The 24972-nt window shown below is 38.3% G+C and overlaps 3 protein-coding genes across 12 annotated transcripts in view; 1 reads left to right on the forward strand and 2 right to left on the reverse strand.

The window, feature by feature from the left end:
• Window positions 1-827: 827 nt before the first annotated feature.
• Window positions 828-6709, reverse strand: naa40 (N-alpha-acetyltransferase 40, NatD catalytic subunit). The gene is made up of 8 exons (XM_067443442.1): window positions 6336-6709; window positions 3928-4023; window positions 3793-3845; window positions 3587-3682; window positions 3168-3326; window positions 2240-2323; window positions 2079-2156; window positions 828-1851 (listed from the first exon to the last, which is right to left on the reverse strand). The coding sequence occupies exons 1-8, from the start codon at window positions 6339-6341 to the stop codon at window positions 1707-1709; spliced, it is 717 nt and encodes a 238-aa protein (XP_067299543.1). The 5' UTR covers window positions 6342-6709; the 3' UTR covers window positions 828-1706.
• A 2143-nt stretch (window positions 6710-8852) lies between these two features.
• On the forward strand, window positions 8853-19761 carry rcor2 (REST corepressor 2). 2 transcript variants are annotated; one of them, XM_067443463.1, is made up of 13 exons: window positions 8853-8959; window positions 12275-12397; window positions 12703-12759; window positions 13172-13252; window positions 13605-13657; window positions 13750-13911; window positions 14747-14871; window positions 14983-15049; window positions 16239-16478; window positions 16773-16850; window positions 17110-17167; window positions 18540-18757; window positions 18915-19761. In XM_067443463.1, exons 2-13 carry the CDS (start codon window positions 12277-12279, stop codon window positions 19278-19280), a joined length of 1626 nt encoding a protein of 541 aa, XP_067299564.1. In that variant the 5' UTR covers window positions 8853-8959; window positions 12275-12276; the 3' UTR covers window positions 19281-19761. The 2 variants fall into 2 exon arrangements, with proteins under 2 accessions (XP_067299564.1, XP_067299554.1); XM_067443453.1 differs by lacking the exon at window positions 8853-8959 and adding an exon at window positions 9955-10290.
• Window positions 19762-21913: 2152 nt separating this feature from the next.
• The window catches only part of mark2b (MAP/microtubule affinity-regulating kinase 2b), a 64381-nt gene continuing 61322 nt past the window's right edge, over window positions 21914-24972 (reverse strand). For all 9 annotated transcript variants that reach the window (XM_067443594.1, XM_067443535.1, XM_067443525.1 and 6 more), the window contains one exon: window positions 21914-24207. In XM_067443594.1, coding sequence (XP_067299695.1) covers window positions 23772-24207 — 436 coding nt within the window. In that variant the 3' untranslated portion in view covers window positions 21914-23771. The remainder of the gene's footprint in view (window positions 24208-24972) is intronic.

The following is a 24972-nucleotide window of genomic DNA, read 5'->3' on the forward strand; positions in this document are numbered from 1 at the left end:
TTTTTTTATGTCATACCTTTGTCTAAATTATCCCAGTTTTCCAAACAATAATTTCATAATACTGGAACTTGTGATTAATATATGCATTCATTATATGAATCAATCCATAATATAAATGAATTAGTTTAATAATTAGTTAATAAATTAAAATTAGTACTTCTATTCAGCAAGGATGCATTGATGAAGTCACATGACTTACATTGTTACAAAGAAAACATTTTTTTTCCAATAAATGGTGTTCTTTTGAAATTTCCATTCATCCAAGAATCCTGAATACAAAATTATTAAGTAGCACAACTGTTTTAATGTTGATAAATTAATTATGATTGAGCACCAAATCAGCATATTAGAAGGATCATGATTCATGTGACACCAAAAAATGGCTGCTAAAAAAATCAGCTTTGCCATCACAGGAATGAGTTGCATTTAAAAAACAAGATATTTTAAATGAATATTACTGTTGTACTGTACTTAAAATGAAGTCTTGGTGAACATAAGAGGATAATTGGTATATTTATCAAATTCTTTATATAAATATCTTAATTTCTTTAAAAGGTCTGTAAAATTGTACATAGTGCTATTGACATTCCTTGACCAACCATTCCTTAAAATAACATTATGAGGATGCTGTTCTTTCTTCAATGTGAAGTTCAAAGGATTTAGACAACAAAGAAGCCTTTCTTAATAAAACGGAGGGTGGGGATGTGATTATCAGTGTCACGACATGATTCACAGTCACAGAGTTTTTTCACCTACTAAAATCAACAGTTAAGAACAGCTTATTTAAGATACATTTGAAACAGTAAAACCAATCAGTCCACCAAATATCAAGAAGTCAAACAAGATTCCTTTATTTGTTGCATACAAACCAAACGCATAACAAAGCTGGAATGACCTTTCGTTTCAATTCAACAGGAGAGCACAAGACAGGAACACTCATCTCTCAAACTGTTTTAACTTTTGTATTTCATTTTTCCAATGTCTCTGAAGGCAAATAAAATGTACATGGCAAACAGATTATATACAGTGAAGAAAAATGGAAATATACAGTAATGACATGATAAAAGAATGTTATGATAAAAAAGTAAAATGAAAGAATATTTCTACCATAGCTAACATGCCAACCCCTTTATGATATCAAACAACATAGTCCTCATCCATCAGTTCCCTAATATAGCGGTTATAAAACATTTTGTTGAATGACCTGAGACAGTCTAAGTGATTACGAATTATAAACAGTACATATCGTAGTTTTCATTTTCTTAAAGTGAGAAGCAAACTTCCGCTTTTAATTCAAATACAATTACCCTGAAAATTGATCGAGGAAAAATGACTGTAATAACCACTGAGACCAAAAAAAAAAAAAAAAAACTTTCTGGTGAAAAAAGCAGGCTTTTTTTTTGATACGCCTCACCATGCTGATACCTGAGGTGAGAAGTTACATTTGGTTCACAGTGGTATTTACTGCCATTTTTTTTTTGTCATTCAAACCTTTATGAAAACGAGAACAGCATAATATCGCTTATTATGTGAAATGCTGGATGAGCTTATTAAGTTAAAAACCAAGAGCAAGCATAGACGGGGTTTCGTTGATGATCATGGGCAGGAGAGTCTGTTTTAAGGGCTTTCTAAGAGGGGATTGTGGGTGACGGAGCAGGGTAGGGAATGAGGATGAGGAAGCTCTGAAAGAACAGGAAGGCTTGCTCTTAATGGCAGCAGCCTCCACAGTGGCCGCCTCCATGTGCATGCCCCGATGCCTCGCCATATTTTGTTCTCCGGCTCAGAATCTCATAGGAGCAATCTTCTCCACAGCAACCGGACATACTGGGTGACGTTTCGTCAATCTCAAACCTGAAAGGAAGGTGGCGGCCATTGGTGAATTCATATTTTAACACTGAATAAGCATAGCAGTTTTTTTTTTGTAGCTGGCTAGGCACTTGTTGCTATGGCAACTGCTATCATCCAGTGTTTGGTCAATCATAGAGGCCTGTATAAAAATCTGTATTAAGAGGAGGAACAGGAATTCCATATAGTAAGGATGTGTTAAATGTGTATTAGTCCAGAAGGATGGGACTTACTGTAAAGCTTCCCTAAAGAACTGGTAAGCCCCATGATTGTGTTTAAATACAGTCAGCATGACCTTTTTCATTTGCGTACTAAGGAAAGAGAGTGAATCATGAGTTCTGGCAAAAGTACTACATAGGAATAAATTATTGGAGTGCTGTGTTTGTTGTAGTACCTGTTGGCGATAAGCTGAAGGATTTGGATGAGAAATTTCCCCAGTCCTTTCCGTCTGACTTTACTCTCCAATTGAACTTCATAACTGAAGAAATATTATCAGAATCAGTCAGATAAAAAAAAAACAATCTCTGGGGTCTTGTATGACTCAAAGAAGTCACACGTTGCAAAAAAAAAAAAAAAAAAAAAAAAAAAAAAAAAAATTGAAACAGACACCCTTCCCACACACTCACACAAACAATATGTGCAATGATAACTGAACAGACAGACATGAACAATATATCAATAAGCTGATATATTTTGGGGACAATAATACATTCTATACTATTTTGTCATTAAGTTAAATAAAACAAAACTAAAATGTTAATTTGGGTATAACAACATTATAAAAAATATTCTAAAAAATTCAGATATTCTAAAAATGTTATTAAATTAGTGTTTGCACCTGGTATAAATCGTTTTCATAAATCCGATCACAAGAGGATAACGCTCAATACACGCGGGACTGAAATGGTGGCTACAAAGAAATCTCTAGCTCTCGTTTTGGTCATAGTTTGTCTTGAAAAACTGAGATATTTGCCAGTCGTCGTAGAAGTCACACTGCAGGAGTGTGCCAAATCTTCTGACAATGCCAGAATTTCGCCTGAGGTAACATTTTATCACAGTGGTCATTAAACGGCTGCTGGTGAACACGTCAAACTAACTATCAAAGATGTCAGATTTTAGCCTAGGATCAGAGGAATCTTTTAGGATTTGCAAAATTTGTCTCAGACAGCCAAAATCGCACAGTGTGCAACCGGCTTAAGGAAAGATTTCAGTACATTGTTGTCATGTAAACGTACCCTTAATAAACCGACAGATTTTTATTAATCCTCAAAGAGAAATTCATAGCTATCCTATGTGATCAGTAATAATTAAAGCAACATTACCAGTATAAAACCTCATCTCCACACTCCACATCGAATCGAAAGTGGGAAAAGGCTAGAGGCGTGGAGTCAGCGTCACGGGCCAGGAGATACCACGCTCTCTCGTCCTTCATCTCCTCCCTTTTCTCTCTCTCCTTCCATCCCCACTCACTCTGTTCATATCTGTCGAAACAACACAACAACAGTTAACTTTTCACACAAGCAGCACACACAACAGTCTTATACACTTGTTCACAGGGACATTCGAAAAGGAACTGAAAGTCAATGGAACACAAAGCTAACAGGTATCCATTAAGACGCTATACGGGAAAGCTCAAGGTGCCAGACACTAAAAATGTGACAATTAAAGCAACATAAACTTCTATGGCAGTAACAATATGGGATGTTGGATTACCCCACATGTTGACTTGCTCAATACCTACAGCGTCTGCATGTTGGCTCTAGTCAACTCATAGGCCCACTCCACTGTATCTGGACTCAATGCAGTTACCCGTTTACACTCAATCAGCAGGTTTAGCCTGTGACCGATTCAGACATTCACAATATTAGTAAAGCATTTTTTAAAAATGTAATGATTTTAGTTCACAGGCAGACACAACTGGCAAAAGAGAACACAAAGATAACATACCCATTTCTGTCATACTTTTTGAACACTGGCATGGCAGACAGGGGATCCTCAAGCTGTAAAAAAAAAAAAAAACATTTGGTAAAATCCACATATATTTTGAAGACATTTCTTTCAGATGTTCTCTAAAAGTCACACCTTATTGGCTGCTTCCACCTTAGCACACACTGCATCCATAGCTGCCCGTTCTTCAAGTCGTCTTTGCTTTTTCTCCTTTGCCCTGTTGGATTTTCTCTAAATAACGGAAAGAGAATGTCAAACACCACCCTCAGATAAATACAGAACATAACATTTTTTTCATACTTTATATTACAGCAAATCTGGAAAAGTAAATAAAAGAAAAACAGACATCTGATAAGGTTTTTTTTATTATGTCTAGAGCGTTTGGTGTTTGATGGTTGGAAAAATATGAAAATGCTTATAGTGAGTTCTAAAATGCACTGAATCAAGATTTAACTAAATTTAAGCCAAATAATGACATTTAATGATATTGGTTTCTGTAGTGTTACTTTACAGGTGAAATTAAAATATTTTAATGATAGATTTTTTTCCAACATTAAAGGTTTGTTCCACCCAAAATGTTTAATTCTGTCATTAATTACTCACCTTCATGTCATACCAAACCTGGAAGACCTTTGTTCATCTTCGGAAAACAAATGAAGATATTTTTGCTGAAATCTGATAGCTTTCTGTCACTCCATAGACAGCTAAACAACAGATACTTCGATGCCTCAAAAAGTTCATAAAGAGATTGTAAAACTAATTTCTGAATTTGCTTTATGATAGAAAGATTGACTTTAGGCTTCAAATTTGAATTGATCAGCAAACATAAACAATAGCTCAACTGGACCCGCTTGACGTGCAAGAACAAACCTCATTGGTTCTTGAGGAAGTTCACAGTGTAACACGAGAATGAACCAACGTCAAGCCAACATGCTTGATCTTCCATTTACCATAACTAATATGTGAGTAGTTTAAATGCTTGTATGTGAATAAAAGCCTAAATTCAATCTGTTAAAAGTGTCAGTTGTATAGCTGTCAGTGGAGGGACAGAAATCGCTCCGATTACTTCAAAAAAAGACTGTCATTTGTGTTCTGAAGATGATTGAAAGTCTTACGCGTTCGGAACGACATGGGGGTCAGAAATTAATGAAAGAATAGACATTTTTGGATGAACTGACCCTTTACCATGGTTATTTTCCTGTTTATCACATTCAAACTGCTTTGAAAGACTATTATATAAAGCACTTTAGAAATAAATACGACTTGAGACATTTTTCAATTTGAGACATTGGTCATTTTTGAAAAACTTAAAACATAATATGGTATTAAATGAAGACTAAATCAAGTACATGTTGTACAGATGGTCAGATGTTCTTGGTTTCATTCAAGCACAAGATTCTCTCAAAATATTATTTTAAATTTGACTTATAACTAAAAAATTGTGGAATGAAATGCTTATTTTAACATATTTACCCATTATTATTAAATATTAAGCTAGCGATTCACAATAATTATTGCCCAAATCTCAACATATTGTCTAACTATCCAGGGTGGTGTTTCCCATAAGCTATGTAAGCATAAATTGATAGCCCAGGTCAATATGCATCCATCAAAAACAAGCAAAAACACATCCCATAAACATAACAGTGATTGCATTCGATCCACGTGTGACTAAATTGATGTTAGAGACACATTCGTGGACATCATAGGATAGTGGCATTTTTATAAATGTGAGGTTTTAAAGCCTATTTTTAAGATTTATTATCTATTTTATGAACAGTAGCACATATCTAGCTTGAGACGCAGAAAGCAGGCTTTTCTTTAGCTCAAGGTATAGTATTGGCAAGAGAAGCAGGAAACAGGTGCTGAGAACACAAAGCACGTGGAAGATGAACGTGGTTATTAATAGTTTTCTATGGGCTTGTCGATGGCGGGCTCTGTCTGTACACAAAGTTCACTACGGCCAGTGCCAGACATAAATGCTTCGCTCAAACCCGAGTGCACTGGCGCTGTCGTGAAGGGTTTGATCTCGCAGTGGCTGCTGGCATCATGCTAATTACAAGCCTGTATGAGGAGCTCAGACACACGGTTTACCCATCACACTCATATCTTACCAGCTCCTCGTATGACTTTATGCATCGACTGTTGGAAACTGATAATACAGGCAGTTTGAAGAAAACAGCAACAGTTTGCCGTGTTAAATGTATCAGTGTTATTGTGCTTAGTGTTAAAAGAAATGGCGCAGTCGACGAGGCACCTGAAATGAACCAGAAACCAGGAGGTGGACGTTTGTGTACTTAGATGGACACTACGAGAATCTATTCTGGACCTGAGCATCTTTAAACCACCAAATTCTCACCACCACCCCTCGTTATTCATGAGCTTCGCGTTTACCTCCAGCACACACACACATGCATACACATACACTCTTTCCGGGGATCATGATGTGCTTCCATCAGTCTTTGTTCAAACTGCCGCACGCATTTATCAAAACCCTAGAAAGAGCAAAGCTAACAACATACAACATGGACATACAAACTCACCCCCATTGTGCAGATTTTATACGACCACCTTGACGCGACTATTGCACTCTAAAACGCTTTAAAGAAGTTACAGATCTGAAGATGAGATGTGGTCTGTGGTAAAGAATGTTAAAAATGCTAACGAGCGAGCTAGTCTGATATAATACAAGAGCTCGCAGGGTTGGCAGCTTGAAAAACAATCTATAAAGGAACTAGCGACGTCTGTTCGCTGTTATTTTTTTCCTGCCAAATTCGCGCCAAGAAGCGGGGACGAAATTTCCGCGCTCTACTCTCTCTTTCTTTATCTCCTTCTCCTTTCCTCCCTCCCTCTCTTCACTCTTTTCTTTCCCTCTCAGCAGCACTGGGCATTAGCCGCTGAGTCTTGGGGAAATGACGACATAGGGTTTGGGGTTAAGGGTCAAGCTGTCTCCACATGCTTCCTTATGTTGAAAGGTAGTTAGAGTGACCAAGAGCTGTAAAGATAAATTGATGTAAATGACAGGTAATTGATATAAATAGCAGTTTTGTTTGATGGGTATCGTGAATTCTGTTTAGTCGTGTGCAACCTAAACGTGTAACGTTCTTTCAAAAAATTAGGGGATAGAGGATACTTGTTAAAAATGAATAAACGCACACGTTATATATAAAAAGTTGTTTTAAAATCACATTTGTGTCTCATAATATTTTGGAATATATTTTATTTACTCTCAATCCCATCAGAAGAAAGTATTCTAAAAACGCTGTTAAGAAACATGGCAGTTGTGTGACATGTCTTCCCTAGTGAAATAAATTTATTTTACATGCATTTTGGTATAGTTTTCTCCCATATATATATATATATATATATATATATATATATATATATATATATATATATATATATATATATATATATATATATATATATATATATATGTAAGTGAATTCTCCAATAAGGTTATATTTATTCATTTGGCAACAATTGTTTTAATTCAAACGGATTTACAAACGGAGAAGGGAAAAAAATAGAAAATGCCGTTTCATTGTTGGCATCTTTCATTTCTGTCCTTTTTTTCCTTCATGTATGTGTATGTAATAATGGCACTCCAAACCGAAAACTACATCAGTGATCTATTTGTCTCTTTGGAGTGTTTTGTAAACTCGTGTGTAACATTTATTACCAGGCTTCCAGCCTGTCACGCTCAGGATTCCTTCTTGCCATTCATAAAGAATATCTGAATCCAACTCTGAATCCTTGTTTGTGCTATTTTGTAGTGAAGTTTGCTATTTTGTGTGTTTTAGTCTATGTGCAAGGTGCGTCAGTTAAACAATGCAAAATTGGGTCACAATGAAATGTGACTATGTGTGATGATTTTTTCTCTTTCAGGTAAATGGAAGTAATAGGCTTTTAATGTTTATGGATTTATTTATTTTTATGGGAAAGGGGAAATGGAAGATAGAAAAGATGGAATGGTAGCAAATGGAACACAAATACATGCTCATATTAACTAAAATTCTATTTATGTTTTTCTAGGTAAAAATTAAGCCCATTAGGGACAGGACAAAATGCTTAGTGTCATATTTTTATGATAAACATTAAATTACTATCAAATTATTTCAATTAATTATAATGGAGATATATGTGTATGTGATCCACAAGCACTTGACCAACATGTCATAGGAAATGAAGTATTATCAGAGGCCTATACTTACTGACCCTACAGTACCTCTTATATCCACAAGGTAGCACTATTAACAATACAGGGCAGTAACTTAAGTTGCTTCTGTGCAGGAACCGAACTGCTACTGTGTCTCTCCACCTCCACCTTGGAGAATTATCGCATGGCTTGTTGAACTGCCTCCAGTGCCTCGAGAGCGAATTTAAATACCAGTGGTAATCCCTTTCAGTGCATCGAATGCTACAGTAAACTTTGAACCTCACACATCTATGATGGTCTTGACAAAATCCGTTGCTTCTTTATTATAAACAACCCACAGTAATAACTTATAGGGTCTATCCATGTGTTGAATGCACAGAACGCTGAATATTCTTAACCACGCCCCTAACCGCAGATGGGCCGTCACGAAGCCACTCCCCGAACCTTTTGTTTTCGGGTAATCTGTCTCGCGACGGGGAGAGATGGCATTTTCAGGAGGGGAAACAAGGGAGGGGGTCAGAGAGTTCACCGCTGTTAAAAATCACCGTTTCCGTTGCACCACAAGTCACTGAACATTAATATATGTTCAATAACCACGATGGTATGATTGTAATATCTATTAAATGTTTATAAATAAACATACCACGACCTAAAAGGCCATACTAATGGCGCACGAGAACAATGGGCTGTGGACTCCAATGTTATTGCTGAAATTTTGTGTATAAAAAAATAGGGCAAGACTCAAACTACACCTTCGGGCCTGTGGTTGCGAGCAGAGATCAGTGCTGAAATCCTCTTTCTCTGACTAGTGTGCATGTGCGCGCGCGCACGCCCGCGTGGGGGGTGGTGGGGGGGAGTGCAAGAAGAGGAGGACTAGAGAGAGAGGGGGAGGGGAGGAAAGAGGAACTCAGAGGTGATGAGGATGGAGGAAGTCTAACAGAGAGGAAGAGGAGAGAGAGAGAGAGAGAGAAACAAGAAAGGAGAGATCACCATAAAGGGACAACTAAGGTGAGTTAGAGAAAATGGAGATGGTTCTTTTGCACAGTACTGGCAAGATGGCATGAAGGAGGGGAGGGAGGAGATGGTTGGAGAGAGAAACACATAGACAGAGAGGGGATGGCTGGGAGGGGTCTTGTGCCACAAGTGCTGGTATGTCTGTCTCTGTTCTTGTCTGCAAAAACCACAGAGATAGAGTATCAATGCATATGGGTGTACAAGGAAGGATCTGTCCATCACTTGGGCCTGCTGGCAGATTGTGTCAAGAGGGGGTGTTAAAGACCAGCCTGAATCCAGTCTTTAATCTGTATACGTCAGTATTAGAGTTGTGTCTAGATATCAAGTTTATTATCACCTGTAATATCTCCAGTTTATGTTTATGTGTTGTAGAGTAGGCTTACAGTGTAAATAATATTGCTTTCTTTAGGACTCAGTCACCCTTTTATGCAACTGGATGTTTTAAAATGACTATAACTTAAGCCCAATCCACGATAACCATCATACAATAGTCGTTATTATGGTAAATAAGCAAGTTCTAGGCTTTTTTCTCTCCTGCATACATTAGTGAAGGGTCTAAGCAGCCTCAGCACTGCATTGCACAGCTGACGAATCCCTCCGCACACACAGCAGGAAGTAGTTCCGTATGATTTAATGTGGGAGCACCGGCAGGTAAAGCACAAAGTAATGGTTGGAATCATTGAACTCGTTTCACGAAGAGAGTTGTCGGAGATGTTCTAAATATGTTTAAATATAAACATATGTGCAATTAACGACTGAATAACGTATTTGTACGCCCGGAGGGTTTCATTAAACCATTTATGTTTAATATTGTGCATTTGTGAACTGCGAGAGTCAGATTAACTAATGAAACGAGCCTTTACATTGCCCAAAGCACTTGTTATGAATCGGATGCCGGTTAAAGGGACTATGTAATTGACATGGAAGTAAGTTGGGGAGAGGCGAACAGAGCGGAAGGTTTTTCCTCGGTTGTGAGGAGTTCTCAGGTCTCCCCGGCACATACACACACGGATAGGATCCGTATGCGACCGATGCAATGAACTGGAGAGAATGAGAAACGTGCGAGTATCCACTGACTGAAGCTTTAATGTAGTTTAATATTACCAGGCGTGCATAGTGCTGATGTTTTACAGCACTTATTGCTCGCTTAATAAGTTTGAATAGGAGAGGTAGAAAGCAAGCCAGGTAGTGAACTGCTATTCGGACTGGCAACTAACGTTATAAGGCAAATGTTCAGCGACAGCTAGCCATCAACTGGAATAGGGACATAAGCGTGGCTCCACACAAAAGGACTCAGACTTGAGTGAGCGACTGTGCGAAGTGAGGTGAGGGGAAAGATGCTTTTTTTCCTTTTCTGTACTGTTTAAGTTTGAGTGATGAATTATCAGTGCCCGAGCAAGATCTGTGCTCGTTTACTCGGAGAAATGTTTAAATGAACAAGGAACGGATGATTGGATGGTGGTCGGAGTGATGCGACCTCTCGGAGTTTTAAGGGGGCAATCGATAACTATTTTCAGCTGAAACGCTATTACGAGTTGATTGGACACTTTGTTATGCGAGGGACAGTTCAGTGCCACATAATTGAGTGTCTTGGACTTCTCTGGAGTGCACGTTTAAATTCACACTGAGCCGGACGGCAACTTCAATCAATAGAGACACTGGCCGTGACGTCACACTCTATTCAACGCATTTTATGACACATAACGCTTTTTTTAAACTTTACAAGTAAGAATTAATATTTAATCTAATATACGACTTTTTATTGATGACGCCTAATCAAAATAATACATTATGTGTAATTCTGTAATTGATTGCGCTATATCTCGCAAACGTATCTTTTGTGTAGCCTACACTTGTAGATTAGAGACATTTATATTAGTTGTTTTGGATGTTTAAAATCAATTCAAACTGCCTCTTCATGAAAATGGCGAGAGGCACTTTGGAGATGGCATAAGCCTACGAAAATGATTATTTGGGTATTGTTTACGATTTCTAAAGGATGGTATCTATTGTTCTGGAACTCTTCATGCACATTTTTGTAAAATGATGAAACTCAGCTCTACTGTTCACTCCCAGCTAGGCATCGTTAGTTTTCTGGAAGCATTCGCAAAACAAAGACTTCTTGTCCACCGAATGAAAGTCTCATTTATTGGCCTTGAAATAAGTGAAAGTTATCTAAATTCGTTACAAATTTCGAAACATTACACCAAGTGTATAGCCCGCGCTTTGTGGTTTGATACATCAGCCAGGCGCAATTAACTTCATCACCTGCCGCTCAAAACACAGCCACGAGCGTTCAAACCTTCACAACACCTTTCACTGTCTCTTGAGCCAGACTTCATTTTCAAACAGTCAGATATATTTCAGTCGTTTGAACTAATTTAGGGCTAATTTGATTTTATCACCACATTTCATAACATACTGCGGCTGTGCACAGAAAGAACATATAATGTGATTTACTAGAGGAAGTCAATAAAGATTGAGAAACCAAACGTTCGCCTCTCAAATGTGTGTGTGTGTGTGTGTGTATATATATATATATATATATATATATATATATATATGTTTATATATATATATGCTTATAAAATATATGCTTATAATATATTTTATAAGCATATATATATATATATATGCTTATAAAATATATATGCATGTATGTGTGGGTGGGTGATTTAATGATTCTTCCTTTAATTTTTAGACTAGTTATAATATTGCTGTTAAAACATTCTTTCCATGAAGCATAACTTATTGTATTAGTCAATCAATATACTGCTTCATTAAAGACATAATTTCTGTACAAAAATTAAACAAATTTACTCATTCTCATGTTTTTCTAAACCTGCACGGCCTTCTTTTGTGGAGCACAAAATAATGTTGATAATGTTGTTTGAAAAATATCTACTTTATCTATCTTGACAATGAAAGTCAACATGGTTTAAAACAACATTGAGCCCTATTAATGAACTGTTCATTAATAGGGCTCAGTGTTGTTTTAAACCATATTGACTTTTTATTGTATGGGCAAAAACAAAGATGTGAGGTGAGTAAATGATGACAGAATTATTATTTTTTTGGTTGACCTATCCCTTTAAGACTTTGAAAACAAAGGCCAATGCTGATTTTTATGATCTCTCTCTCTCTCTCTCTCTCTCTCTCTCTCTCTCTCTCTCTCTCTCTCTCTCTCTCTCTCTCTCTCTCTCTCTCTCTCTCTCTCTCTCTCTCTCTCTCTCTCTCTCTCTCTCTCTCTCTCTCTCTCTCTCTCTCTCTCTCTCTCTCTCTCTCTCTCTCTCTCTCTCTCTCTCTCAGCCATGCCATCAGTGATGGAGCGATCAGGGTCTGGTGTACTGTCCCGAAGCAGGGCCAAAACAGTCACGAACGGGAACAGTCAGCACTCTGAGGAAGAGAGCAGCGATGAGGAACACGCACATGGTGTGTCTGACACATTCACACACAAACCCAGCAACTCCAAGCCACCATCTGCACCTTTATTCCCTTACATGTTAGCACAGTTTCAATCCTAAATTGTTTAAGGGTAAAATGTTTCAATGTATCGGTGTCTGGATGTGTGTTTGTTCAAGCATCCCTATTCTCCTTTCCTCCTCTCACTCCACCCACTTTTTTTCCTCTGCCGTCTGTGAGGATGTACTGCTGGTTTCTAACTCTGCCTGCCTGTGTTTTTTTTCTTTTTTCCCTTCTCCATGACCGTCCTTTTCCCTCTTGCTCTTTTGAAACAGACAGTATGATCCGCGTTGGTGGGGACTACCAGGCACAGATCCCAGAGTTTAAACCAGGTAAAGAGAAGATGGGAGTTAATCTCAGAAGAGATGAATATATCTCTGAACTCCATGCATTTTTCACAGTCTGCATGAGCATGATAAGATAAAGGGCTGTGTGTAGGTGTTTCTGTTTGCACTCAAGTTATGGGGAGTAGGAGAGAACACAGCTATAGTCTTTGAGTATTGAGTGTGTGTGTGTGTGTGTGTGTATATATATATATATATATATATATATATATATATATATATATATATATATATATATATATATATATATATATATATAATATACAGACATACAGACAAAACCAGCAGAGAGGCATAGAGAAGTGAAAATAGGATGATTGCATGTGGAGGAAATAATTGCTGAGTTATTTGAGTGAGGCTTCTGTGCTGTGTGACACGCGTTTGTTCTTTGTGTTGACAGACTGTGGATCCCGCTATGGTGAGAATGACCAGAGGAGCATGCTGGTCTGGTCACCAAACAGCCAAGTGTCTGATGCCATGTGTAAGGAACAATTATTCACATACAAAACTGTCTAAAAACTTCTGAGTTTAATGAGTGCTTTAGAAAATGAAAGAATCTACTCTTATTCTTAAAAAGAAGCCAGTTCACTGTAGGGCTGTACTAATACAGTCTCTTATACAGTAGGTGCAATTTGTATTTTTCTTACAGTATTGCATTGATGCTTTACCTTGTTTTCTAGATCCTGCAGATTGAAATGCCTTGATCTTGAAACTATCTTTAAATTGTGAATTTCTTAACGTGATGGGTCATAATCAGTTTCCATTTTTGTACATGGCCACCAAATATGCCATTTTGGATTAAGAAACTTTATTTTTCATTCTCTCATTCTCAGTGGATGAATATATTCTGATGGCCAAAGAGAAGCACGGGTACAACATGGAACAGGTACCATTCCACTTACATGTTAGGCATGATAGGGAAATCCTCTAGACTGATGTATAGATGACTGTTTCAGTCCGTCTGTCTTATATCAACAGGCTCTTGGCATGCTTCTGTGGCACAAGCATGATGTGGAGAAATCACTGGCGGACTTGGCTAACTTCACTCCCTTTCCTGATGAGTGGACAGTGGAAGACAAAGTTCTGTTCGAACAGGCTTTCAGCTTTCATGGCAAGAGCTTCCATCGGATCCAACAGATGGTGAGCAGGAGGGATAGAGGCAAGATGGGTTATGTAAGAGTCATCTGCTGCTCTAACATCTGCCTGCAACTATAGAAGAGCAGGCATCTTGAGATACGGCCCAGTTCAGCAGAGTCACACATCCATGTAAAGAGTCATAGTGAGGTCTAACTGTTAAAGCGGTAGTTCACTCAAAAATAAAATTTGTCATTTGCTCACGCTCAAGTTGTTCCAAACCTTCATGAATTTCTTTTTTCTGCTGAACACAAAAGATATTTTAAAGAATGTGAGTAACCAAACAGCTGATGGCCCCCGCTGACTTCCATAGTATGTCAAAATATATATTGAAGTCATTGAGGGCCATCAACTGTTTGGCTACTGACATTCTTCAAAATATCTTCTTTTGTGTTCAGTAGAAGAAAGACATTCATACAGGTTTGGAACAACTTGAGGGTGAGTAAATGATGACAGAATTTTCATTTATATTTAATTTATGAAAATTTTCATTTATAACTATCCCTTTAACACTATGAGCTGTTGTCTTGTAGTGTTACAACATAACAAGACAACAGGACGGCAACAATGTTACAATGTTTAGAAACATGTTTACATGGAATATTTCAGAATGCATCACCGGAATATATTTTAGATTTTCTATCTTATGTCAAGTTGAAATGTTTTATGAAATTGAAATTGTATGAATTGTGATATTGACCTTGTGTTTGCCATGTAAATAGCCCTGATGCTAACATGACGTTAAAAACTGTTCCAAAGAACAAATTTGATTCAGGACATAGAATCTTGTTCTTTTTTAGTGTATTAACACAACATAACATCTGTTGTTTTTATTTTTCAGCTTCCAGACAAGCTGATCTCAAGCCTGGTGAAGTACTACTACTCCTGGAAGAAAACTAGAACCCGAACAAGTGTCATGGACCGCCAAGCACGCAAGCTCCTCAGCAAAAGAGAAAAGGATGAGAGGTAAAAGACATAAAATGAGCGAAAGATGGAGAGAAAAGACAATGTATTATAATGCTTGTGACTTCCAGACATATATTCCGTTACAAAGTGTGTATTTTTTGTTCCTGCCAGTAATGATGAGATAGAGGAAGGAGAACCAGGCAGTGACAGTGACTTTGAGGTCAACGCCAAGAAAGAGGTGAGCCTATGGCAGTGGTATTCAAATGTTGGACCACAACATAATTGCGCCGTTTTACCATTTCTACAGTTAAAAAAGTGAGCAGGTTTAAAGGACACACCACAAGCGCTCAAGGTCGTTTTTGATAATGATTTTTCAGCGCTATGTCCTATAATATTTTTATCTAGAGCTAAATGTGCCTCATTCAAGCCCTTTCGCTCCTTGCACGTTGCTTCACTCTCTCTTGCTAAAGACGTAGTTATTTCAACAACACAAGCAGCAGAAACATGTTGAGCAGAAAAATTGATACTTTTGCTAGAACACTGCAGACAATGAGAAAGATAAAAATAATTGTATTTTCTGCAGTCATACAGATGACTTCCGGCCGTTCAACGGACAAAGTTTGTGACTAGTTAACATGGATGTCTTTTAGATGTTCTTTTAGATGTCTCTCCCCCCAAACACACACACAATCATACATTTAGCATTATTCATAAGCACATTAAGTAAACAATTTTATAATATGGAATATTATTTAGAGATGGCAAAGGAAAACAACAAAAAAACAGTTTGTGCAGGAAATATAACGACCAGACCTCTTGGAACTTTCATTGAATAACCCTACATGGTGGTAAAAAATACCTATATTCTGTGGTATAAAAAGTTGCGATTTGTCTTTTCTTCCCGGTTGTGACGTATTTCTGAGAGAAACAGTTTCTTGAACATTACTATTGCTGTGATGTCATGTGAGTGTCAGGTTGGGGCCCTTACGCCGGTAAAAACATCCTCAGAGAAAAGACGATGAAGCAAGAGCGAGAGGAATTACTTTAATTAAAGATTGTGAGAGCACATTCACTATTTTTTAAATAATAATGTGCACAGATACATCATTTATAATAAATACTGCAATATTTCATAAATAAGAATTGTCAACTTTGATTTCATGGTGACAAAATTGTTTAACACATTTAGCAAATTATTTCATAATAATTATACATACAGCTTTTAATTCTATATTAGACTAAAATGGAATATCAGTACTTATGAAAATCAGTCGTCAGGGACTAGTGAAGGCAAAAGGTTTGGCTAAAAATGGCACACTCAAAAAGACCAGTCACATGACATGATACACATTTTCTTTGAGACATTCATATGAATTTTAACCTAGAATCTTAATTTTTAAAAAGACTGAATGTGTGCTGCTTTTCAGGCTACAAAGCAGAACACTGGAAATGGAGGAGCGAGTGATAAAAGTTCAAGCAAGTCTGGTCCGACTCGGAAAGAGAACCAGGGTGCGCAGTACCGACACCACCCTCTTCGTGCTCGCCGTAGGCCTCCTAAAGGCATGTACCTGGAACAGGAGGACATCACCGCCCTCTCGGCATCCACTGATTCAGGAGCTGTTTCTATCAGACAGCTGGACACACAACTAGTGTCACTTAAGAGACAGGTAACGAGCAAAGAACCACGCTTTAGTGTGTTTGTAAATCGGAGATTTTTTAGAGAAATTAATACTTTTATCTAGCAAGGATGTCAAATTGACCAAAAGTGACATTTCTATTTCCAATAAATACTGTAATTTTGAAATTTCTATTTATCAAAGAATCCTGAAAAAATGTGTCTTGGTTACTACAAAAATATTAAGAAGCAAAAAAATGTTTTCAACATTGATAATAATAAAAACTGTTACATCAAGACATGCGATCACCTCTCAGAACATTTTTGTCGCTCGTTTTGTTTTTAGGTCCAAAGTATCAAGCAAACCAACAGCGTTCTCAAGCACAACTTAAGTGATGGAATTGAAGGCATGAGAGCAATAGAGGTAACATTTACCACTCACACTACTTTGAAAAATTGCAACTGCAGTATATTTTGGTATATTGTAACAGTTAAAAAGCAAGGCGAAATATAAATGCCATTTAGTGTATTTTGACAGTGTGAATGAACAGTCTTTATTTCCAAGATGCTAATAAAGCCTAATTGCATACATTTTCTATATCCTTAAGTAGATTCTTGGCAAAATGCCATAGTTATGCTACAGTATACTTCTAATTCTTCTTTCTGCACTGCATTTCCTTCAGCCCATTCAAAAAATCAACACTCGCTGGACGACGGAGGAGCATCTCCTGGCTGTTCAAGGTTAGCTGGAATATCTTTATCTCTAATTCCTGATATCCATAAATTCCAGGACAGAGTTCAAAATGAATGTCCATATTTTATATTGTACATTATAATGATGTGATGCTTAAATTCACATGTAGCATTTAAAACCACTGATTTTAGTTTTAAAACATTAAAGGGTTAGTTCACCCAAAAATGAAATTTCCTTCATTAATGAGTCACCCGTAAGACCTCCGTTCATCCTCGAAACACAGTTTAAGATATTTTCTGTACTTTGAATGTAAGTGTATGCACACTTTGCTGTCCACGTCCAGAAAGGTTACAAAAACATCAAAGTTGTCCATATGTGACATCATTCGGTTAGTTGGACTCTTTTGAAGCATTGAAAATACATTTTGGTCCAAGAATAACAAAAACTACGACTTGATTCAGCATTGTCTTCTCTTCCGTGTTCCTCAAATAAAGAATGAAACGGTCATGAATCAGTGTTTTGATTGATGATTCGGATCGCGTGTCAAACTGCTGAAATCACGTGACATTGGCGATCCGAATCATGAATCAATACGCTGACTCATGACCGTTTGATTCTTTATTTGAGGAACACGGAAGAGAAGACAATGCTGAATAAAGTCGTAGGTTTTGTTATTTTTGGACCAAAATGTATTTTTGATGCTTCAAAAGAGTCTAACTAACCAACCGTCACATATCGACAACTTTGATGATGTTTTCATTACCTTTCTGGGCGTGGACTGCGAAGTGTGCATACACTTACATTCAAAGGACAGAAAGCCCTCTGACTAAATCTAAAATATCTTAAACTGTGTTCCGAGGATGAACGGAGGTCTTAAGGGTGTGGAATGACATTGGGTTGAGTCATTAATGAAACATTTTTCATTTTTCGGGTGAACTAACCCTTTAAGTAGTAGCTAAATCCAGCTAACCTAAGACTTTCGGATGTATGGTACAACTAATACCTGTCCTAAAAGTATGGTAAACATTATATTAGTATGTTCATAGTAACCATAACTGATGGTCCCAAATTAGTGAGTTCCTAATGAGTTCTTAATTACACTTTGAAGTAATTAAAGTCATCATCAAATGAAAATGGACAATTCTTTTTTTTATATGGAATATTGCAATATTTATTGTCAATTATTTATTTGTGGCCATAATTTATGGTCTGTACCATCTTTAAGAAATGTCCTTGTGCGAGTGTATTCAAATATGTAAAAAGCGAATTTATGTAATATGTTGCATTGTATGAATTTGCTTTGTATTGCATTTTCAAGAAATCAGAGTATTTAGAAGTAGGAGATACTACAGATTACATGCATAATATTGCTGTTACCAGTTTTTTCATGTAGCTATTTTCCATCCACATGCTCTCCAGCTATTAGGCGATACGGTAAAGACTTTGCAGCCATAGCGGACGTGATCGGCAACAAGACGGTAGCGCAGGTCAGCTCGTTCTTCGTCAGCTACCGGAGACGCTTCAATCTTGAGGAGGTGCTACGTGAATGGCAGGCAGAGCAGGAAGTGGTGCAAGGGAGCAGTGGGAGGACTGTGAACACAGAGCTAAACGGGTCGGCAGGAGCGGAAGATGATGAGGTAAGAGCGAATGAGAAAAAAAGAGACTATTGGATGTTGTGTAATAGGTGGAATAGGACTTGTTTCAGCAGGCAGGGCTTTTATCTTGGAGATAAAGAAGAGTTAACAACAACTGAGGAATGAATCTTCTCTTTTCCATCTTTCTTTGTTATTATAGGTGAAGATGGATGGAATATCTCCACCTCACTCTGACAGTTCATTGCCCTCTTCAGATGCTAGTATTGTTGGGAACCCTAACTCTGCCCATTCCTCCCCACCCCTCACTCAACCTCCACCCTTGCTTCGCCCTGCACCCCCCTCAGCGCCCCCTAGCCTGCTGCGCCAGCCTCCCCCGCTACAGACGCGACCTCTACATAACCGGACGCCCCACAACCACCCTCCCCCTCCGCTCATCAGACCTGCGGTGGCATCCTCGCTCCACCAGGGGGCACTGAGGAACTCTCTAAGTTCTTCCTCGGCCTCTGCTGGACAGCTGCCGCCCTCACTGGTGGGGCTGAAGGTGGAATCCCCCCAGTCGCACTGATCGCCATGTAACATTTGCCTTTTTATAATGGTTTTTAGGAGACCCAAATAGTCATTTAACTGAGAATTTGGTCTCAAATCAGTGTAAAAGGGCAATGTTTAGTAATGCCTCTCAAGAGATAAAAAACAAACAAAGGTGAACTGGAAGCAAAGCTGGACAAGCACCAAAACACATGTTTAGCAAGTCAGGAAGGATGAAACACACAGTGTGATCCGCTCCTCCACTTCAGGACCAAGGAGAACCCTCCATATACATGCATATAAACCCCAGTCTTGCCAAAAACAAACCCCATGAACCCATTTGTCCTCAGGTCCTACAGCTATACCTCGTGAACAGTTTAATGCACAACTGCTTCCACTGTAACTGCAGCGATCGAAACGCATCTGTCATAAAAAGCTCAGCAGAAGCTGGAAGTTTAACCAAAATTGTGGGGTAAAAACCTTATACACTGGAGTTAAAAACTGCCACGACAACACTCAGTGGTTCCTTCCACCATCTCTATGGAAACAGCTGCACATCACCTAGTGTGCATGACTACAGGCACTGCCGAGTGTTCTGAAGTACACCTAGTGTCAGGAAACTGGGAAATCGTGTACATCACTCCCATTGAAGAGCCATGTTGATAGAATCATCCTGGGTGAAGCGGTTTTTGTCGTTTGTATAATTAGGTCCTTGAGATATTGTTAGGTAGTGAATTTATGTAGTACTAGTAAATATTGACTAAGCACTAAGTGATGCAAAATACTTGATTTTTTTTGTTGCAACTCTGAAATACACTGATTTCATCTCGCTCTTAAAGGCACAAACACAGAAGCATCAAAACACTAAAGATGATTCCAGAGGAAGCTTGTGCAAGAGTTCTCGTTTCTTCCCAAACATTGTATGTGTGTGTGAGAACTGTTTACATATGAACTGGATTTGCTTGTGACTATATTTGTTTTAGATTTTTTTTTTCAGAATAAAGTGAAAATGACCAAAAGATTGTTATTCTAAGGAAAATGCATCTATTTTACATACTATACAAGACCCTTAAATACACATGCACTAATATAGATGATACATATAATGCTTAATCATGTCCCAAACAGGTGTGATGGTACTTTTTTGCTTTCCGCAGTCGGTTTGAACCGTTTGAACAGAGGTTTCCAAACAGGTCTGAGGAAACCTGTTCAAAAGTTAACATGCAATGAGTAATCATTTTTAACCTGGTTATTTTATGTTGTTGACAGTCATTGTTAAACAGTAAGAAAAAAATCTGCTTCATGTGAATAACCGTGTTTCACCCATACTGTATGAACGGAACCATAATGGACAAAGTCAGAGCGAGTCACATTTTACACACATGCTTGTGTGTCGAGTGTTTAGTGTGGTTTCTGTAACTTAGAGTCTGAGATCTATGGCAGGTTTTAGATCCAGTCGCTCTCGCACGAGTGGAGCCGTAGAGGCTACTTAAAAGCAGCTGTCTGTTAATTAAGATTTTTTTACAGACTTTTTAGTTTTATATGTATATTTTAAACTGTTACAGTCTATACTGTTACAGATAATATTCTAGCAATACGACTAGCACGAGAACTAACACAAGAAACCAGTTACCCATACAGTTCACAAAGACAGAACAGAATACTGTATTTAAGCTGCGGTGTGAACGGGACAGTTTGAGTCTCTCATCTGTTAATAAATACGGTTGTCAATCCCTAACACGTGGGCCATTCCATCGAATAGGTGCCATTTTGTCCCCGTATACAAACGCATGAAAATGAACTCTGCTTTATTAAGCATAATAATCATTTTGAATAGTGAAATATGTCTTGGATTCATCGATAAAAAAGGGAAGTGTTACAAATGGCATCCATTCGGTGGAATGGCTTGTACTCTTATACATATGTATTCATAATACATTACATAAACGTTACCCTCCTCCTGTAGTCCTAATAAAATAGGTATTCTGTTTGTGTTAGAAGTCAAATTGTATTAACTGCATAATGCACAATTTAGTTTTAGACAAGCTACAAGGGTTTTTTTTTCACCCAACTCTTTGCTGTTTTTTAATGTTCATTTTGTCGAATTGCATGGGAAACAATGGGGGTTCATTGAGCCCCAACATACGGTAGTAGGCCAAACGTGTAGTCTTTCCAAAACACATCTACTGTATGGACTGAAAAGTTGCATGCACATTAATGTACTATGAAATAAATCACAATTTCAAAATAAGTAGTTTCACCAGTGTTTCAAGAATTTTAAAAAGGGTTAAGTAAATATTTTCTAGATAATATTTTAATTTCTTATGGCTTTAGTACAGTGACTAGATAGAAGCTTTGTATCTTTCTGATTCAGAATAAATGCTTCCTTCTATATGAAAATATACCGCTGCCTTTAGTTTTGGAAGAGGTTTCTCATAAGGGGATCATCATCCTTGAGGATCCTTAATTTTGGAAACCCCCTGATTTAGGACAAAAATCCCTCCTGATTTAACATAGATTTATCATGGGACTCCCGGTTAGGATACATAATTAATATACAGTAACAAGCTAGTATTTGAAGAACTTATTCAATGAGCAAACATACCTTCAAAGATGCCACAAATTGATATATAAAATGTTAGAACATATTGCATCACTTTTCATAGAGTCAGCTTGAATTTAATTGTTTTATTACTATCATTGATCATAATCATCTTTGCACAAAAAAAACAAAAACATTTGGTGTATTTCTATGTGAACCCCCCTAACCCAACAGCAAAGAGTCTGACAAATAATAAAATTACAGCAACGAAAAACCTGTGAATAAAAATATCAACCCTGAAGAAAAATAAACAATACTTAATATAATTAGATCCCCAGCACCTTGAACAAATGATCAGTTGTGAGAACAGCAAAGTACATGACAAAAAAAAAAGAAAAGAAAAAAAGATTCATTATTTTCTATGAAGATATAAAACACATGTGCACAGTTGTCTCCTGAATTGGTGACAAGACTTTACAAGGAGATCTGATCCCAACCCCCTCCTCTTTACACAACAACAGAGGTGACGGTGCACCCGATGTCAACTAGAGGACGCATGCAAGCATGTACAGCTCAGCAGAAATGGATGGAAACACACTGTGGCTCTCTAGCTTGTAGTCAGTGTACTCTTTTGCTCTCTTTTTTATGCAGACACATCAGCAGGTTGGTTCCTGTCTGCCCGAGTTACTGATCTGCTTGTGCGATAATGACATCTGAACTGATTTCAGTATTGAAAATGATAATGCCAACAAAATATTGGAATTAACAGAACACCAATATTTGACTCTTCATGGCAGGTACTTGTGGTCTCAAGGCTATATATTAATAGTCTTTGCATTGAATGTGAAACTATGCAAGCCTTTTGGTTATTCAGATATGACTCCCATCACCATCATCATCTCTCACACACATACACATTCAATCACAACAATTGTGTACCATCGAATGAGTAATGCCAAAAAGCTTGAACCAAGTTCTTGGCTTGAATCAAGAAGGGTCGTGGATGCAGAGAAGAAGAGTACGCCATGGGTTCCTCAGTCGTGAAAATGGCATGGGAATGATTCGTTGCGTGGATATTGTCCTTTAATGTCTTTTCCAGTGACTTTTTTTTAAAACATGAGGAGAGTATTTGCTGCCCCATAATCATTTGCGACAGTGGGGCAAGAGTGTGAAAGGTTCGGTGGAGTCATGTGGTGCTTTTTTCAGACATTCTTTATACAAAGGCATAGTACGATCAAGAACACAAGACGACAAAAAAAATAAAAATAAAAATAAATTTTCCCAGGAATAATATTAAAACATAATCATTGGTAAATACAACAATGAAACACATTTAATTTCTTTAAGAAAATAAAAAGGCAACAGAAATTCACCCATTCCAGTGCAGCAAATCTAAACCCAGCCGATTAAGAATTAAAATCACCTTAACCAGAATTTACAGTTCTCTCAGTATTGATCAAGTGTGCTGGCCCTTACTGAACAATGGTCAGGCGTAACCCTGTTGATAGAATAAGAGGAAGAAATAAACACAGAGAGAGTGTGTGTTCCTCTCTGAAGGGGGACACAAACATCAGTCTAATCCACCCTGTGAATACATGTCAGTGGTCACCCCTCTTTCAAGTTTGGCGTTGATGCTGTGTCCGTTTCAATAGGCGCGTTTGTGTGCGAGCGTACAAAGAGACTGAAATGAGTTCAAAATTCACTTTCAGCAGAAACAAACCGTGTCGAGACTTGTCGCCTTTCTGAAATGAAAATGTTTCAGAACCATGAACCTGCAGAGTTTACCCTTCTAAAACTCCACATTCTGTGCAAGATTGAAGGGCCAGTGTGCTATTTTCCCCCCGTTTGTATGAGTTTGATCTTATCTCTCTTTCTCTCCCTCTCTCGTTCTGTACCTACCCATACCAGCAGGTTGTGTTTGAGCAGTGTATTCTCCACTTATCCCTGTTCAGAGACTCTTTAAAATGCTACTTTCGCATCCCTCTCCTCTCACAGTTTCAGCTCGTTGGCGATTTTGGAGGCGATGTTTTTGAAGGCGATGGACGTCCCGGATATCCTCTTGAAGCGTACGCCGTTGAGCGAGAGGCGGGGCAGCTTGCACACCTCCATCTCCCACTGCACAAAGTCGTCACGGGCGGGATTGCCAGCCATGCACAGCAGCATGTAGCACTCGCGGAGCTCGTACTCGCAGCTGTTGGCCTCGAGGACCTTCCGAATCTCCTTCATCATCTCGCCGGGCTCCATGGAAGACGTGGTCTTCATACTCCAGGTGAAGCGGAGCGAGCGGGGCTTCGCCTGGTCTTTAAGCGAGGACATGGGCGCGGCCGGAGGAGTCCCGCCCCCCGGGGAGGAAGAGGAGTCTTTGTTGTCGTCTTCTGGCCCGACGCTGGTCTTCTCCGACTTCTCTGCGCTGCTCAGCATAGATCTGGGGGAGACAGGGATGGACAGAGAAGGATGGAGGTGGGGGAGGTTGAGAGAAATGTGTCGGAAGGGGGTGAATGAGCACAGAAAGAAAGGAAAAATAAAATAAAAAGGATGTAGGAAGGTGCGTGGGAGGAAAGTGAGAAATTGTTGAGAGACAAAAAAGGAGAGTTGAGGGAAATCGAGGGTGTTGAAGAAGAGAGAGGGAGAGATAAAGAGAGGATGAGGCATTGGACATGGTAGGAGAGAGACATTCGGCAATAATCAACTGGAAAGGTTGCAGAGGAAAGGAGAACGCATGCATATGTCCATGTGCAAATTGATGTGGCGCAAACACATGGAACAGAGAAAGGCTTCTGCTTTAAACGAACACCTTTCACTCTGAGGCATTCTCGTGTCTGTGCGCTCAGGATGTGAAGTTGCACCTCGCATGCTGAAAGTGGAAATTGAAAGTTTTATTGACTCTCGACTGGATATGACAGCTGAGGAAGTCTGAGCCTCTACGTGTGACTTTAAGCCTTTAAGAAGCTTTGAATCTTAGCCCTAAGAAGACCATTCAAATGACTAAATGATGCTCAGCGACAAAAGGAGAATTGGTTCAACCGGGTAATTAGACACTATGCTAGTCACAACCAAGACTGCTTAATGCTGCATTTAAGTCCTGCTGGGAAGCTTTAACAAACAAAAATGTGAAAAATTATGTTGTTTTGTAAAAATGATGCAGTGGGCAATTTCATGTTTCAGGAAGCTTTTCACTACAACAAAATGA

The sequence above is a fragment of the Pseudorasbora parva genome, chromosome 1 (assembly GCF_024679245.1).
Source record: "Pseudorasbora parva isolate DD20220531a chromosome 1, ASM2467924v1, whole genome shotgun sequence".
In the NCBI taxonomy this organism is placed as follows: domain Eukaryota; kingdom Metazoa; phylum Chordata; class Actinopteri; order Cypriniformes; family Gobionidae; genus Pseudorasbora; species Pseudorasbora parva.